At 39.6% G+C, this 12,738-nt stretch overlaps 1 protein-coding gene across 5 annotated transcripts in view; it reads left to right on the forward strand.

The window, feature by feature from the left end:
* LOC138760958 (ras and Rab interactor 2-like) overlaps positions 1-12,738 on the forward strand; it is a 216,276-nt gene that overhangs the window by 126,181 nt on the left and 77,357 nt on the right. For 4 of the 5 annotated variants that reach the window (XM_069932367.1, XM_069932363.1, XM_069932364.1 and 1 more), the window contains 3 exons: positions 641-735; positions 2,678-2,870; positions 11,807-11,918. In XM_069932367.1, the coding sequence (XP_069788468.1) occupies positions 641-735; positions 2,678-2,870; positions 11,807-11,918 (400 nt within the window). The remainder of the gene's footprint in view (positions 1-640; positions 736-2,677; positions 2,871-11,806; positions 11,919-12,738) is intronic. The other variant, XM_069932366.1, reaches the window with a different exon arrangement.

Genomic DNA, 12,738 nt, shown 5'->3' on the forward strand with positions numbered 1-12,738 from the left:
GTGGAACTAGCCTGGGTAGACAACTTGGTTGGTATGAAGATGTTGGGCTGAAGGGCCTGTCTCCACGCTGTAAATCCTCTAAGAGTTTAAAACTCCATACCTGAAATTTTACATTTTCTGTGCTGGAGATGTTTGACGGTATGTATGATCAATCAATAACTGTGCTCAGTTCTTTTTGGAAACCTGTCGACAATTAGATCCACAGGAAGGACTGCTCTGCTGTTATTGGCACATTTGGTATTTTTGTTTACTTAAACCTGTTGAAACACTTGTGAAATAGGAATGTTTCAAATGACCTGACTGAATGTTGTTTCTTTTTATTATAAATGATGCAAGAAGCTCACTTGCTGATCTTCTTAATATTCTATTACTTTCCACATAAGTGGTAATCCCACAGGAGAGTGTTGCGTAACAAGAACAGGGAATGTCTGTGCCTGTCATTTCAAATCTAGCACAAGAATAAATGTATTGCAAAGTATCAGACTTTAATGGGAGAACTAACTGATTCTCCAGAGTAGAAGGGAAATCCTGCCATAAATACTTCGTTGCCAGTGACATCAGGCTTCTGTGGGCCAGTTAATGAGTCTTGCCTCTACACCTCTCCTTCATCTAACAATAGACTCTTACCTGCTTATCACAGCTGATTGACACGCTTGCCTTCGAAATCGGAGAATTGAAAATGGTTCATTCTGTTCCTGATGTAGAGGAAGGCATTCACTATGCTAGGTGGCTACGGTGAGTTTTCACGCATTTTAATAATGCAGGCTTTACGGCATGAGTTATCGCTACCACTGTCCATACTTACTAATTTTCTTTCAGCATTCACTGTAGTCTGACCCTTAACCCTGTCAAACTCAAACATTACTTTAGATGAGCTACCAAATGTCACTGAGTTTGGTAAAAAACTTTGCTCATTCTCAGAGGGGCGGGGAAGCAGTTGTGACATCATCCTAAAATTTGCCAGGAATTTCAGAATCAACATTATAAGGCTCAATACATCCGTGGCCAAAATCTCAGAATATTTTGGTTTGGAGTGTGCCATTTGTTGCTTTTTTTTTTAAACTTTGTTTTTGGGATGTTCATTGGTACTGGATAGTTTAAAAAAATGTTTCAGTCATATTAACAGTTTCCTTGATTATTTCTCTATGCTCATATTCAACAATGCATCAAAGTGATGCATAACTGAAGGTCATTCAGCTCAATGTGCTTGCATCAGCTGTTAAGGAGCAGGGCTAGCTTGTAGAGCCTTTCAAGCTTGCTTCATAGCGCACGGCACGGTTGGTGTGGCGGTTAGTGGAACACCTTTACAGCGCCAGTGATTGGGACAAGGGTTCAAATCCTGTGATGTCTGTAAGGAGTTTGTACATTTTCCCCAGGTGGTCTGGATTTCTCCCACCATTCGAAAAGTACCAAGGGTGGAGCTTAATTGGGTATAAATGGGGCGGAACGGGCTCGTGGGCCAAAATGGCCTGTTACCATGCTATATGTCTAAATAAAAAATTTAAATTTATAATGGGTAAGTGCACCTTTATCCCTCAATTCCCTAATGCCCAGAAACATTCATTAATGTTTTGGAAGGAATGACTTAAACTCTTCGGCTATCCAGAGTAGAGAATTCCAAAGGGTTGTCACTCTCTCAGTGGGGGGGTGTGGGGCTCATTTCTGTCTTAAAGTTCCTACTTCTTATTTTCAAATTGTGCCCTTTCCCTCCAGACTCAGTTATGGAGGCACATGAGAAACTGCAGTTGCTGGAATCTGAAGCAAAACCACTGCTGAAGGAACTCAGCAGGTCAAGCTGCATCAATAGGAGAAAAAGGATGATTGAAGTTTCCAGTTGGAGCTCTTAAGTCTTGATGAAGGATTTTTACCAGAAATGTCAAACCATTCTTTTTCTCCCACTGATGCAGCTCGACTTACTGAGTTCTTCCAGTCGAGTGTTTTCTTTTTGCCTCAACCATGGGCACTTCTTCCCTATATTGAACATCTCAAGCCCATTCAGAAAGTTATAATTTTCAATGAGATGTCTTTTCATTCTTCCAAGTACCATGGATCACAGGCCCAATCATCTCAGTCTCACCACCTGTGTCAAACCCACCAATCCTGGAACCAGTCCAGTGAATTTGTGCTGCACCTCCTCCCTATCCCCTTCCCTGAACCCATCCCTATTCAACTTGTCAATTAAATTCTGGGCCACCAACAGATGATAATTGGAAAATATTTATGACATGCTGTTAGAACAATAGAAAATGGGTGCACGAGAAGGTCATTCACCCTTAGATCCTGGTTGATCAAATGACCTCAATACCCTGTTCCTGCTTTCTCTCCAAAACCCTTGATCCCCGTAGCAAATAGGGCCTCATCCAACTCCCTCCTGAATATATTCAATGAACCAGCCTCAGCAACTTTCTGCGGCAGGGAGTTCCACAAGTTCACAACTCTCTGAATGAAGAAGTTTCTCCTCACCTAAAAGGCTCAATCCTCCTCCTAGATGGTGACCCCTTTTTCTGGACTTCCCCAACATCGGGAACATTCTTCCTGAATCTAACCTGCACAGTCCTGTCAGAATTTTATATATTCAAGGTAAACTGCTATTAAAAGGACATAATTTGCTTCTTGTATAACTGCCCGCTTGTTTAATTGCCTAAATGTTGTTCACTTATGATTGTTTGTTGAGCAGCTTGCGAGTAGGAATGGACCATTACTGTGAGAAGGAACAAGCTGCGAAGTACTGGCTGAGGGATTCTGGCTACGAAAGCTTCATCTGCAACCTTAGCATTTTTGACCGTCTTTTGCACACTTACCCCGTCTGGCTACAGCTTGGTTTGAGTGATGAGGAGGCACTGCGTATTCTGCAGCCTGAGAATGCTGGGGTAAGTCTCTGAGGGAGTGATTATGTGCCTATGCTTGTGATTGAGTGATAGGGAGCCCGGACTTGGCAGAATCAATGAGGAAAGAAGACCCCTGACCTGCCCCTCCATCCTGAACTTGGCTCTTGAAACTGTGAAGAGGCACAAGAGGCAGAAGGCCCTCTCTTTGCCAGTCGCTCTAGGTATATCATGTGGAACATGCATGGTACCAGAGCTGATGGCATGAAAAACAGTCACCTCCAGTCCTAACACTTCCTCATCAGTTCACCGAATTGCTGGACCCCCCTCACAAAACCAACTCTTGACTTCCTTGTGCTGATCTCCAAAGAATGCACTCAGTTAAAACTGAGTAAAGCTGGAGGAAGTCAGCCGATGAAGCGGGGCCTGCAGGAAGAGTTCATATTTCAGTTCAGGGCCATCCTTGGAATGGGGTGGGGGAGAATGGATGGTTTCCAAAGCAGAGATGAGGGCAGTCGGACTGAAGGTGCTCAGTGAAGCTTCGCTTAGCACCTTTGCTCCGTTCCCACCAGTGACAGGGACCTCCCAGTAGCCAACTATTTCAGTTCTGTGTCACACTCCCATACTCACATGTCTGTCCGTGGCCTTAAGTTCTGTCCCACCAAGACCATCTGAAAATTGGAGGAACAACGCCTGATTTTCCATCTGGGCACTCTCCAGGCAGATGGCATTAACATAGACTTTTATGGTTTCTGCTGACTTGCTCTCCTCTTCTCCCTCCTCCTTCCCTTTTCCAATTCTCCTCCCTCCTTTCTCCCTCCCTTCATCTAGCCATCCTTCTTTCCCTTGATCGCTGCTGTTCCCTTCTCCACCTATCATTTCCTGCCTTTACGACCACCCCTCCCCTGACTCTTTTGTTCAGATGCCTGCTGACATTTTTCCATACCTTGATGAAGGACTCTGCCCGAAACGTCGGTTGTGTATTTTTACCTTTGCCATATAAAGGACACTGCTTGGCTTGCTGAGTTTTTCCAGCATTGTGTTTTTACTACAAACCAGAGGATGTGGATTAAGAGTGAAAAGGGAAAGGTTTGGGAGAACCTCTTCACATAGAAAGCGGTCAGGGAGTGTGGAATGAGCTGCAAACTGAGGTGGTGAATGCTGGATCAATTTTAATATTTAAGAAGGATTTGGGGGCGGGGATATCACGTGATGACATAGATTGAGGTCGAAGGAATCTGGCTCTCCCGGAAGAAAGGTTTTTTTTAAAACAAAAGGAAAAAAGTGACAAGACTTTAATGAAATACTTTACAAACTATTTACTAATAGACAGGCAACGATTTAGTAATATCGCCAAAAAAAAGATAAAAACATCGCTGGCCAGTCTGGAACACAACAAAGGAAACAGCAAGATCAATAAGAAAGGCCTACCTTGCAGATGGAGCCAGGTGCTGTATTGAAGACTTCTACCAGGCAACCAAGAGCTCCAAAGGCAGATCTGCAGGGAACCGCAGCCATGATCCCCAGTTGGAGCAACAGAGAGACGAAGAAGCATGAGAACAGGAGGAATCACAGAGGAAGGTAATATATTTGAAATATTGCCTCTCCAAGATGTTTTTTTCAGCAGAGAGGCCAGCGATGAAGATGGGCAACAAGAACAACAGAGACAAGAAGAAATAGAAGCAGAAGAGGTAAAGCCAGCACTGGTTGCTGAAGCATGTACTAAATCTAGAATGCCTTTCATCCATAAGATGAGTTCAGAAACCCTGATAATTATGAGAGAGCTCAGGCAAGCAAGAATTGATATTAAAAAACAAATGATAAAACTGACAAAATTTATGACATAGTCAATACTTTAAAAAAAAATTGATAAAGTGACTATAGAATTTGATGTACAAATGGTCCAAAATGGAATGGATAAGATGAAAAATTCATCAGACACAAATGGCTCTTGTGTGGAAAAGTGGACTCTTTGGAAAATTTAAGCAGAAGAAACAATATTAAAATTGTTGGGTTTAAGGAAGGAGATGAAGGGGACAATATGACAAATTTTTTTGCAGTGTTGGATTCCAGATTTATTTGGTCAAGATCAGTTTCAAGGGGATATAGAAATACAAAGGGCGCACAGAGCACTAAGACCATGACCTGAGACCACGTCCTATTTTGGTGAAGTTTCATCGTTATCAAGTGAGAGAAAATATTCTTGAATTAGCAAAACAAGCCAAAGAAAGAAAAGATGCATTAGAATATAATGGAAATAAGATTTTTTTAAATCCTGATATTATTTTTGAATTATTAAAGAAAATAATTCAACTTGATGAAGAATATTTTATGGAAAAAAAAATATAACTTTATCTTGCATAATCCAGCAACTCTGAAGATCTTTGTATAAGGTGGAGCAAATAATTTTTTTTTACAGATCCTGGAGCTATGCAAGAGTATGCAGATGTTTTACCGGATATTTCCTATGAAGTTGAACAGAGGGCTGCCCAATGACCAGGAGTTTGAATACTTTTCTTTTTGACATATTTTGACTCATGGATGTAATTGAGCAGTATGGGCTCATGGGCTGAAAGGTCCTGTCACTGTGCTGTAACTCATCTCTCTCTCTCTCTCTCTCTATATATATATCTCTCTCTCTCTCTATATATATATATATCTCTCTCTCTCTCTCTCTCTCTCTCACTCACTCTCTCTCTGTGTTTGCATCTCATAGGCTAGCATGACTACCACTGATTCTGGAGATCAGTTTCCAGAAGTGGAATTCATTAAAAAAAAATAACAGTCACTTATAGCGTTGATAAGCCCATCCAATTTCCTTCCAGTGGACAGAAGTTCATTCCACTATTTCCAGTTAAGATTATTGTTTTTTCCCCCCAAATGAGTATTTATTCCTCTTAGCCCTTTGGACTCAATGTCCCAGTTTTCGGGAACTACCAGTAAGTGTCCCAGTTTTCGTATTTTAAAGGTTTACCCATGGACCTAGTCTGGAGTTTTTATTGTGAAAGGTTAAAAATGGCTGGAGTCTGAAGGGTTAAATGTAAAAAAAAATCAAACTTTCATTAATCATCAAAAGTAAATTTCAAGTACCCACTGAAAAATTGTAGCCAATTGGATGGAAAACTTTTTATTTCTGAAGATCAACTGATATTCCTATTTTAATATGCGTTGCTTAATGAATATTAAGTATTTGCCTCCAGGAAAACTGCTGAGTGTATTCTTTCTTTGGATGCTGAAAAAGCTTTTGATTGGATAGAATGAACATATCTATTTACAACCCTTGAAAATTTTAATTTTAGTTTAGATTTTATTACATGGGTTAAACCATTGTATTCTTGATCCTCTGCCACAATTCTTAATAATTTACAACCATCTCAACCTTTTAATCTGCAATGTGGCACTCATCAAGGATGCCCGTTAAGCCCTTTATTTATTTGATCTGGCTGTTGAACCATTGGCAATTGCATTTTGTGAGTGCAGCGACATCTTGGCGATATGGCACAAAGGGATTAAACATAAGGTCTCTCTTTATGCAGATGATCTACTTTCCATTTCGAATCCAGCCACCTCCCTCCCCCATATGATATCATTGCTTTCACAATTTAGTCAATTATCAGGATATAAATTGATTGTGCATAAAAGTGAGTTTCTTCCATTAAATTTTTCTGCAGCAATGTGTGGTGATTCTCCTTTTAAAGTTGTTAGAAACCAGTTTAACTTGGCATTACAATTACAAAGAATCATAATCATCTTTTCAAGGAGAATTATCTTCCTATTCTTAAGAAGTGAAACATTCCCTGACCCAGTGGTTATCTTTTTCTACAACTCTAGTTGGTCATATAAGAGTCTATTAAATTTAATATTTTGCCAAAAGTTTTATATCTTTTTGAATCTGTTCCTAAATCCATTTTTGACTTACTAGATTTGGCTATATCATCTTACATATAGAAGGGTAAACATCCTTCCCTTAATAAAGTTCTTCTACAGAGATCTAAGAGAGATGGTGGAATGGCTCTACCTAATTTTAGACGTTACTATATACGATGTCTTACATTTTAGTCCTTTTGTCATAATTATTCTGACTGCCCATTATGGATATCAATGGAGCTAAATTTTCCCCCCAAATTTTTCTAATTCATCACTTTTGGGCTCTTCACTTCCATTCTTAACTAAATTAATGGATAATCCAATTAATAAAAATTCTATGAGAATTTAGGCATAATTTAGAAAACATTTTGCATTTCATAATTTTTCTTTTTTAAGCCCTATCGTATCCCATCATTTTTTTCAACCTTCTTTACGCTGTTATTTTTCATTGATGGTATAGAGAGGGTATTATAGTTTTAAGGATCTGTTTATTGATGGATATTTTGCATTATTTGAGAAGCTTTCTGTTAAATTTCACCTGCCCAAAAATTCAGTTTCTTTAGATGTTTGCAAGTTCAGCATTTTCTTGAATCACAACTCTGATTTTCCAAGGGAGCCTGAATCAAATTTCGTAGACCTTTTTTTGGCTTAATTCCTTCTCATAAACATTTAATATGCATTATTTATGAGAAATTATTGAGTTTGAGTCAGACTTCATTAGTCAAAATCAAAAATGTCTGGGAACAGGACTGAAATTTGACTTTATCAGATGTGGATTGGAACACAATTCTTAAGTTGTTAATAGCTCTTCATTATGTGTTCGACATAGTTTATTACAATTCAAAGTGATACATCGAGCACATTTCTCTAAGGCTAAATTGTCTCGCCTTTATTCCGATATGAGTCCCTGGTGTGACAGGTGTAAGAGTGGAGAAGCATCATTAATTCATATGTCCTAGTCTCTAAAAATACTGGACAGTGGTTTTTCCATACTTATATCAAAAAATTTTAATCTAGATTTAACTTGGAATCCTTTGGTGGCCCTCCTCTGTACAATAGGAGGGAATAATTCTTCTTGGTCTCTGGTTAAGAGCTGTTCTTTTTCTTTTGCCTCTCTTTTGGTGAGGTGTGGTATTTTACTTAAATGAAAGGATGCTGCCCCACCTACTCATGATCAGTGGTTGCCCGACATCATGTCCTATTTGAACATGGAAAAGATTTGTTATTCAATTAATAATTCATATATAAGATTCTAAAAATTATGGGGGTCATTTGTGACTCACTATCTTACTTTATAATTTTATTCCAATGTAATTAAATTGTCTGACTTGTATCTTTTCCATGTAGTTTATATTAATTTTCTCTTTTTTGTCTTAATTTTTTCCTTTTATACCAATCATTAATAATATCTGGCAACATAGTTTGGAATGGGTTTTATGTTTTTATCCTTTACCATTTTCTTTTTTTTATTATTAGAGTTTTTCTAAAAATTGTATATTATTTAGAATGAATTATGGTTGTGATTTACAATTCATGTATGTTTTTGCTATACGGAATGCTTTTTAAGGTTGTGTAACTGTCCATACCATATTGAACTGTACCTTTTTTTTGTTTGTATACATTCTTTATTAAAATTAATAAAAATATTTTAAAAAGAAAATTTAGTGGAAAGGAACTCTTCCAATTCTAGATGAATAGGTACAGTGTGTTATTGGAACCAGAAAAAAAAGCACGTTGGTGTCTAAAGCAAGCAAAATTCTCAACAAATAGTTCAAAACAATTCTCACTCGCCCCCACCCCTTCCATCTCCAGTCTAGATCCATATCAAGTAAACTTCCACGTCTGCATAACCTCGCATGCTATGTCAGGAGTTGAAGATGAAAAGTTTGTTTAAAAAATGTCAGGGGACTACGTCATTATCATAAACTATGATAACTGGAATGTAAATTACCTAAATTAAGATTCATTGTTTTTGTTAATATTAAAGGTCACTGCTATGAGCTACAATCCAAAGCAAAATCCTGTCGATCTTTTTAAGGATAAATATATCCAGATGTAGGAGGGGGCATGATATCTCCAAATTTTTTGCAAATACACTGTGTTTAAAAAAAGATCATCATTGATAGTGCTTTAAGAACAACAAATATTTGGTGCCTTTAAAGTTCATACAAATTCCTAGAGACACAATTGGATATCATAAAGTGTGGAAACAAATGTTTCAGCCCAACTTTCACACACTGACCAAAAATACCCCAGGTGCCCTCGTCCCACTTGCCTGCATTTGCTTCAGATCCCTCAAAGTCCATCTTATCCATGTATCTGTCCAAATGCTACTTAAATACTGCAGTAGTACCTGCATCAACCACCTCTTCTGACAGCCCATTCCATATAGTCCCCACCTTCTATATTTAAAAAAAAAGTTATCCCTCAGGTTAAACCTCTCCCCCCTCATCTTAAACCTATGTCCTCTGGTTACCGATTTCCCCCTTCCCCCCTCCACTCTGGGCAAAAGACTCTGCATTCTCCCGACCTACTTCTCATCCTCCTGTACTTCAAGGAATAACGCCCCATCAAATGTCAGATCAATGGAGGAGGAATCAGAAGATACCTGGACACACTGGTAGCTTTTAAGAAAGGCCTGTGGAGAGGAAATTCTAGAGTAATTCTAGGTCAAGGAGGCTGAAGGACTAACCAGTATAAATCTGAACAGAGCCAAGGGAAATGCAAAATAGTAGAGTTGAAGCCATGAAGATCTTGGGAGGAGGTTACAGTGATGGGGAGAAGCAAGAGCACAAAAGTAGTTAAACGTGGAGAGGAATCATGTTCAAATTTATTGCCACTCATGCTAAAATGCAATGATTGAGGTTGTTATGTGAGCAAGTAAGGCACAGTCCAGGAGTGCAGTCACAGAGAGGGATTTGTTTGCTACAGAGCAACGGCAGTGTAATTTTACTGTCTTGCAGTTCATTCAGGAGTCTGATAATGACAGGAAAGAAACTGTCCTTGAACCTGGTGATGATTGATCTCACACTTGTGAATCTTCTTCCTGATGGGAGGGCAGTGAGGAGAGTGGCTGGGGTGGGTAGCTGAGGCCAGAATAGGACAGGAACTGATAAGGGTACAGAGAACAAACATGCGCTTCAGACGCATCCCATTTATTATCAGGCAGTGCAACTTCAGTTGTTCTTTCTGGGTCTTTTGTTATTGCTGTATCTTGCAGTTAGATAAGTTGAAATTGTTTGTGATTTCCATGTGAGAGTTGTACATTGGTGACCATTTCCATGCCCTTGTACTAGGCTATTCTTTCTTCTAGGACTATGACGTGGTCGCTACTTCTGGAAGGTGCTGCATTTCCCTGCAAATATCAAAATACTTCTCCCACCCCTTTCTACTCTATTTGGTATTGCTTTGGGATTCTGCCACTTGGTTACTAAGCCTTTATCGTAATAGTGGAGGACTTTTACACTATTTTTCTCTAAAATAGCTGCTCGTCATTTTCAGATGCATTATACAAACCACCTTCCATGTTTTTTTTTTAATAATGAGGGGGATTGTCCTCATTATTTTGGTCAAAAGCTAAAAGCCAATTCCAGCTTTATCCACATCAAATATATTATGTCTCTGAACTCATGAGCCTAGTGGAACTTCTGACATTTTTTCCCACCTGTTAGGTATTGTTCAGAGTCACAGTTCTGTGCAGCACGGAATCAAACAGTTAACTTATCCATGTTGACCAAGGTGCCCATCTGTGTTGAATCCACGCCTGCATTTGGCTCATAACCCTCTGTAGCTTTCCTATCTACATATGTGTCCAAATGTCTTTTCCACATAAATGTCCCTGTCTCTACCACTTCTGCGGGCAGGTCATTTCATGTACAGAGTCTTTGTTAAAAACAAAGTTGCCCCTCGGTTCCCTTTTAAATCTTTCCCTTCACCTAAAATCTACACCCTTTAATTTTAGACTCTTCTGCATTGGGGAAAAGATGGTGGGTATTCGCTTATCTATTAAATTTGGGGTTAACTTCATGATAAGTTTGAAGTTTAAGTTTGTTTGTCACAAAATACCCAGTACAGTGAGAAGGGTTATTCTGTGAGCAGACTGACAGGTTCTCTCTAACATTTGTACAACCGTGTAAAAAGCTCAATGTAGAGCATAGCATTACAATTTTTTAAAAGATCAATCAACATCAAGCAAGGGCAGAGTGAGAGCACTGTTATGGGGTTCATTTAGGAGCCTGATGACTGTGGTGAAAAAACAGTCTTGAAGCTTGTATCCTTGTGCTTTCACACTCTTGAGCCTCTCGCCGATGGAAAGAGAGAGAAGAGAGTATGTCCGGATTGTGATGGGTCCTCCCATTGTTAAGATGCAAATGAAATATAAACACTGTAGATGCTGGAAATCTTGAATAAAAAACAGAGCTTGCTGAAAGCACTCAACATTTTGAAATTTGAAATCAAAGATGGGAAGAAAAAAAAATCAAGCTACAGGGAGATGGTGGTGGGGGGGGAGGGGAGACAGATCTCTGATGGGAAAGATATGCTGTAAACAAGGTTTACTGGTCAATGAGAGAGGGCAAGCAGTTAAAGGGTGAGAATATGGTCAAAAGACTAATAATTATGAAATAGAGAGCAGGAAGACCTTTTGGGAAAGACAGTCAATTACCCAACAAGTTATAAAACGAAGTTGCCTGAAGAGTGGTTGAGAGGATGAGTGGGTGTGGGTTCTTGGGAGTCGCTGTCTCGGAGGATCTTTCCTGGAACCAGCACACCAATGGCATCATGAAGAAAGCCTCTACTTTCTCAGGTGTTTGCGGAGGAGCTAGTGGAGTTGTTCAAGTGAACCGGTACGGATTTGAAGGGCCGACATGGCCTGTTTCCGTGCTTTAAACGGTTATATGGTTAAGTTGTAGAATTCAATGTTGAGTCCAGAAGGTGCAGCAGGCCCAGATAGAAAATAAGATGCTGTCCATCAAGCTTACGTTGGACCTCATTTAAATGGTTAATTGAAGCATTGTTAAGATGTCTCAAGTGAGCTGGCTTATTGGCAGTTTTGTTTCAAAGTTAGAAAGCAGTTCCATCACATCTGTCATCACAGTTTCTGTTTATTGCAACAGATCTTTCTGGTCCGAAAATCAAGCAGGACCCAAAAGAAGATCATATCCATGCGATTACCTGACTCAGGACCTCGATTTATTCAAGACTTTAAAATAAAGGAAAGCCAATATAGTAAGTGCCCAACATTTAATTCTGTTGTCTTTGATGGAACAGGGTTAATATTGTGAACAGGGTTAATAATACATCATTTGGTCATTTTCTTTTTGGAAAAGAATAACTGACTCTATTCGAGAAATTCTTGCTTTAAAGTAGAAAATTGCAAATGAATAGATTTTTGTGCTCTTTCCTAACTTAAAAGAATATTATTTTGGTCTGGTCTTCCCTTCATTTGTGTTTCATGTTGCCATTTCATGTTGGGCTGGAGTATCCTTGGTTTCTTTGGAAGCACTGCTTGGGGATAGCAAATCTGATGATGCTGCACACGGAGATGCCTTGCTGTTTTCTACATGCCTTTGGAGTCCTGTGTGGCCAAGTGGAACACCCCCCCTCCCCACCCCCAACACTTCCTTCAACCCACTTCCCAAACTTGTGATCTCTGCCATCCCCTGTGGTGGGAGAAGCACGCCTATGGAACTTCCCAAAGGGTCTGTCACCCATCTCATTCTGCCATGTCATCATGGGGTCAAAATGCTCCGTGTAGGTGCCACAATTCCAATGGCCTCCATGTGCACATTCTCTCTGTTCCCAGGGCTCAGTTACAATGTGGACATAGTTCCTTTGGTTCATCTAGTCCCAGTTTGGCCCCCACAAGGATCTCAAAAAGAAAAAAAATAGCTGCTACCCAAGATACAACAACCTAATTATCCAGGGAGATTCATTGTTTCTGCATGTTCCTGCCCCACCGAACTAGTATCATCTTACCTCGACACTACCTTTTATCCCCTGGTCTTGTCCCTCCCTACCTACATCCTCGATACTTCACATACACTCC

This window comes from Narcine bancroftii, chromosome 4 (genome assembly GCF_036971445.1).
Source record: "Narcine bancroftii isolate sNarBan1 chromosome 4, sNarBan1.hap1, whole genome shotgun sequence".
In the NCBI taxonomy this organism is placed as follows: domain Eukaryota; kingdom Metazoa; phylum Chordata; class Chondrichthyes; order Torpediniformes; family Narcinidae; genus Narcine; species Narcine bancroftii.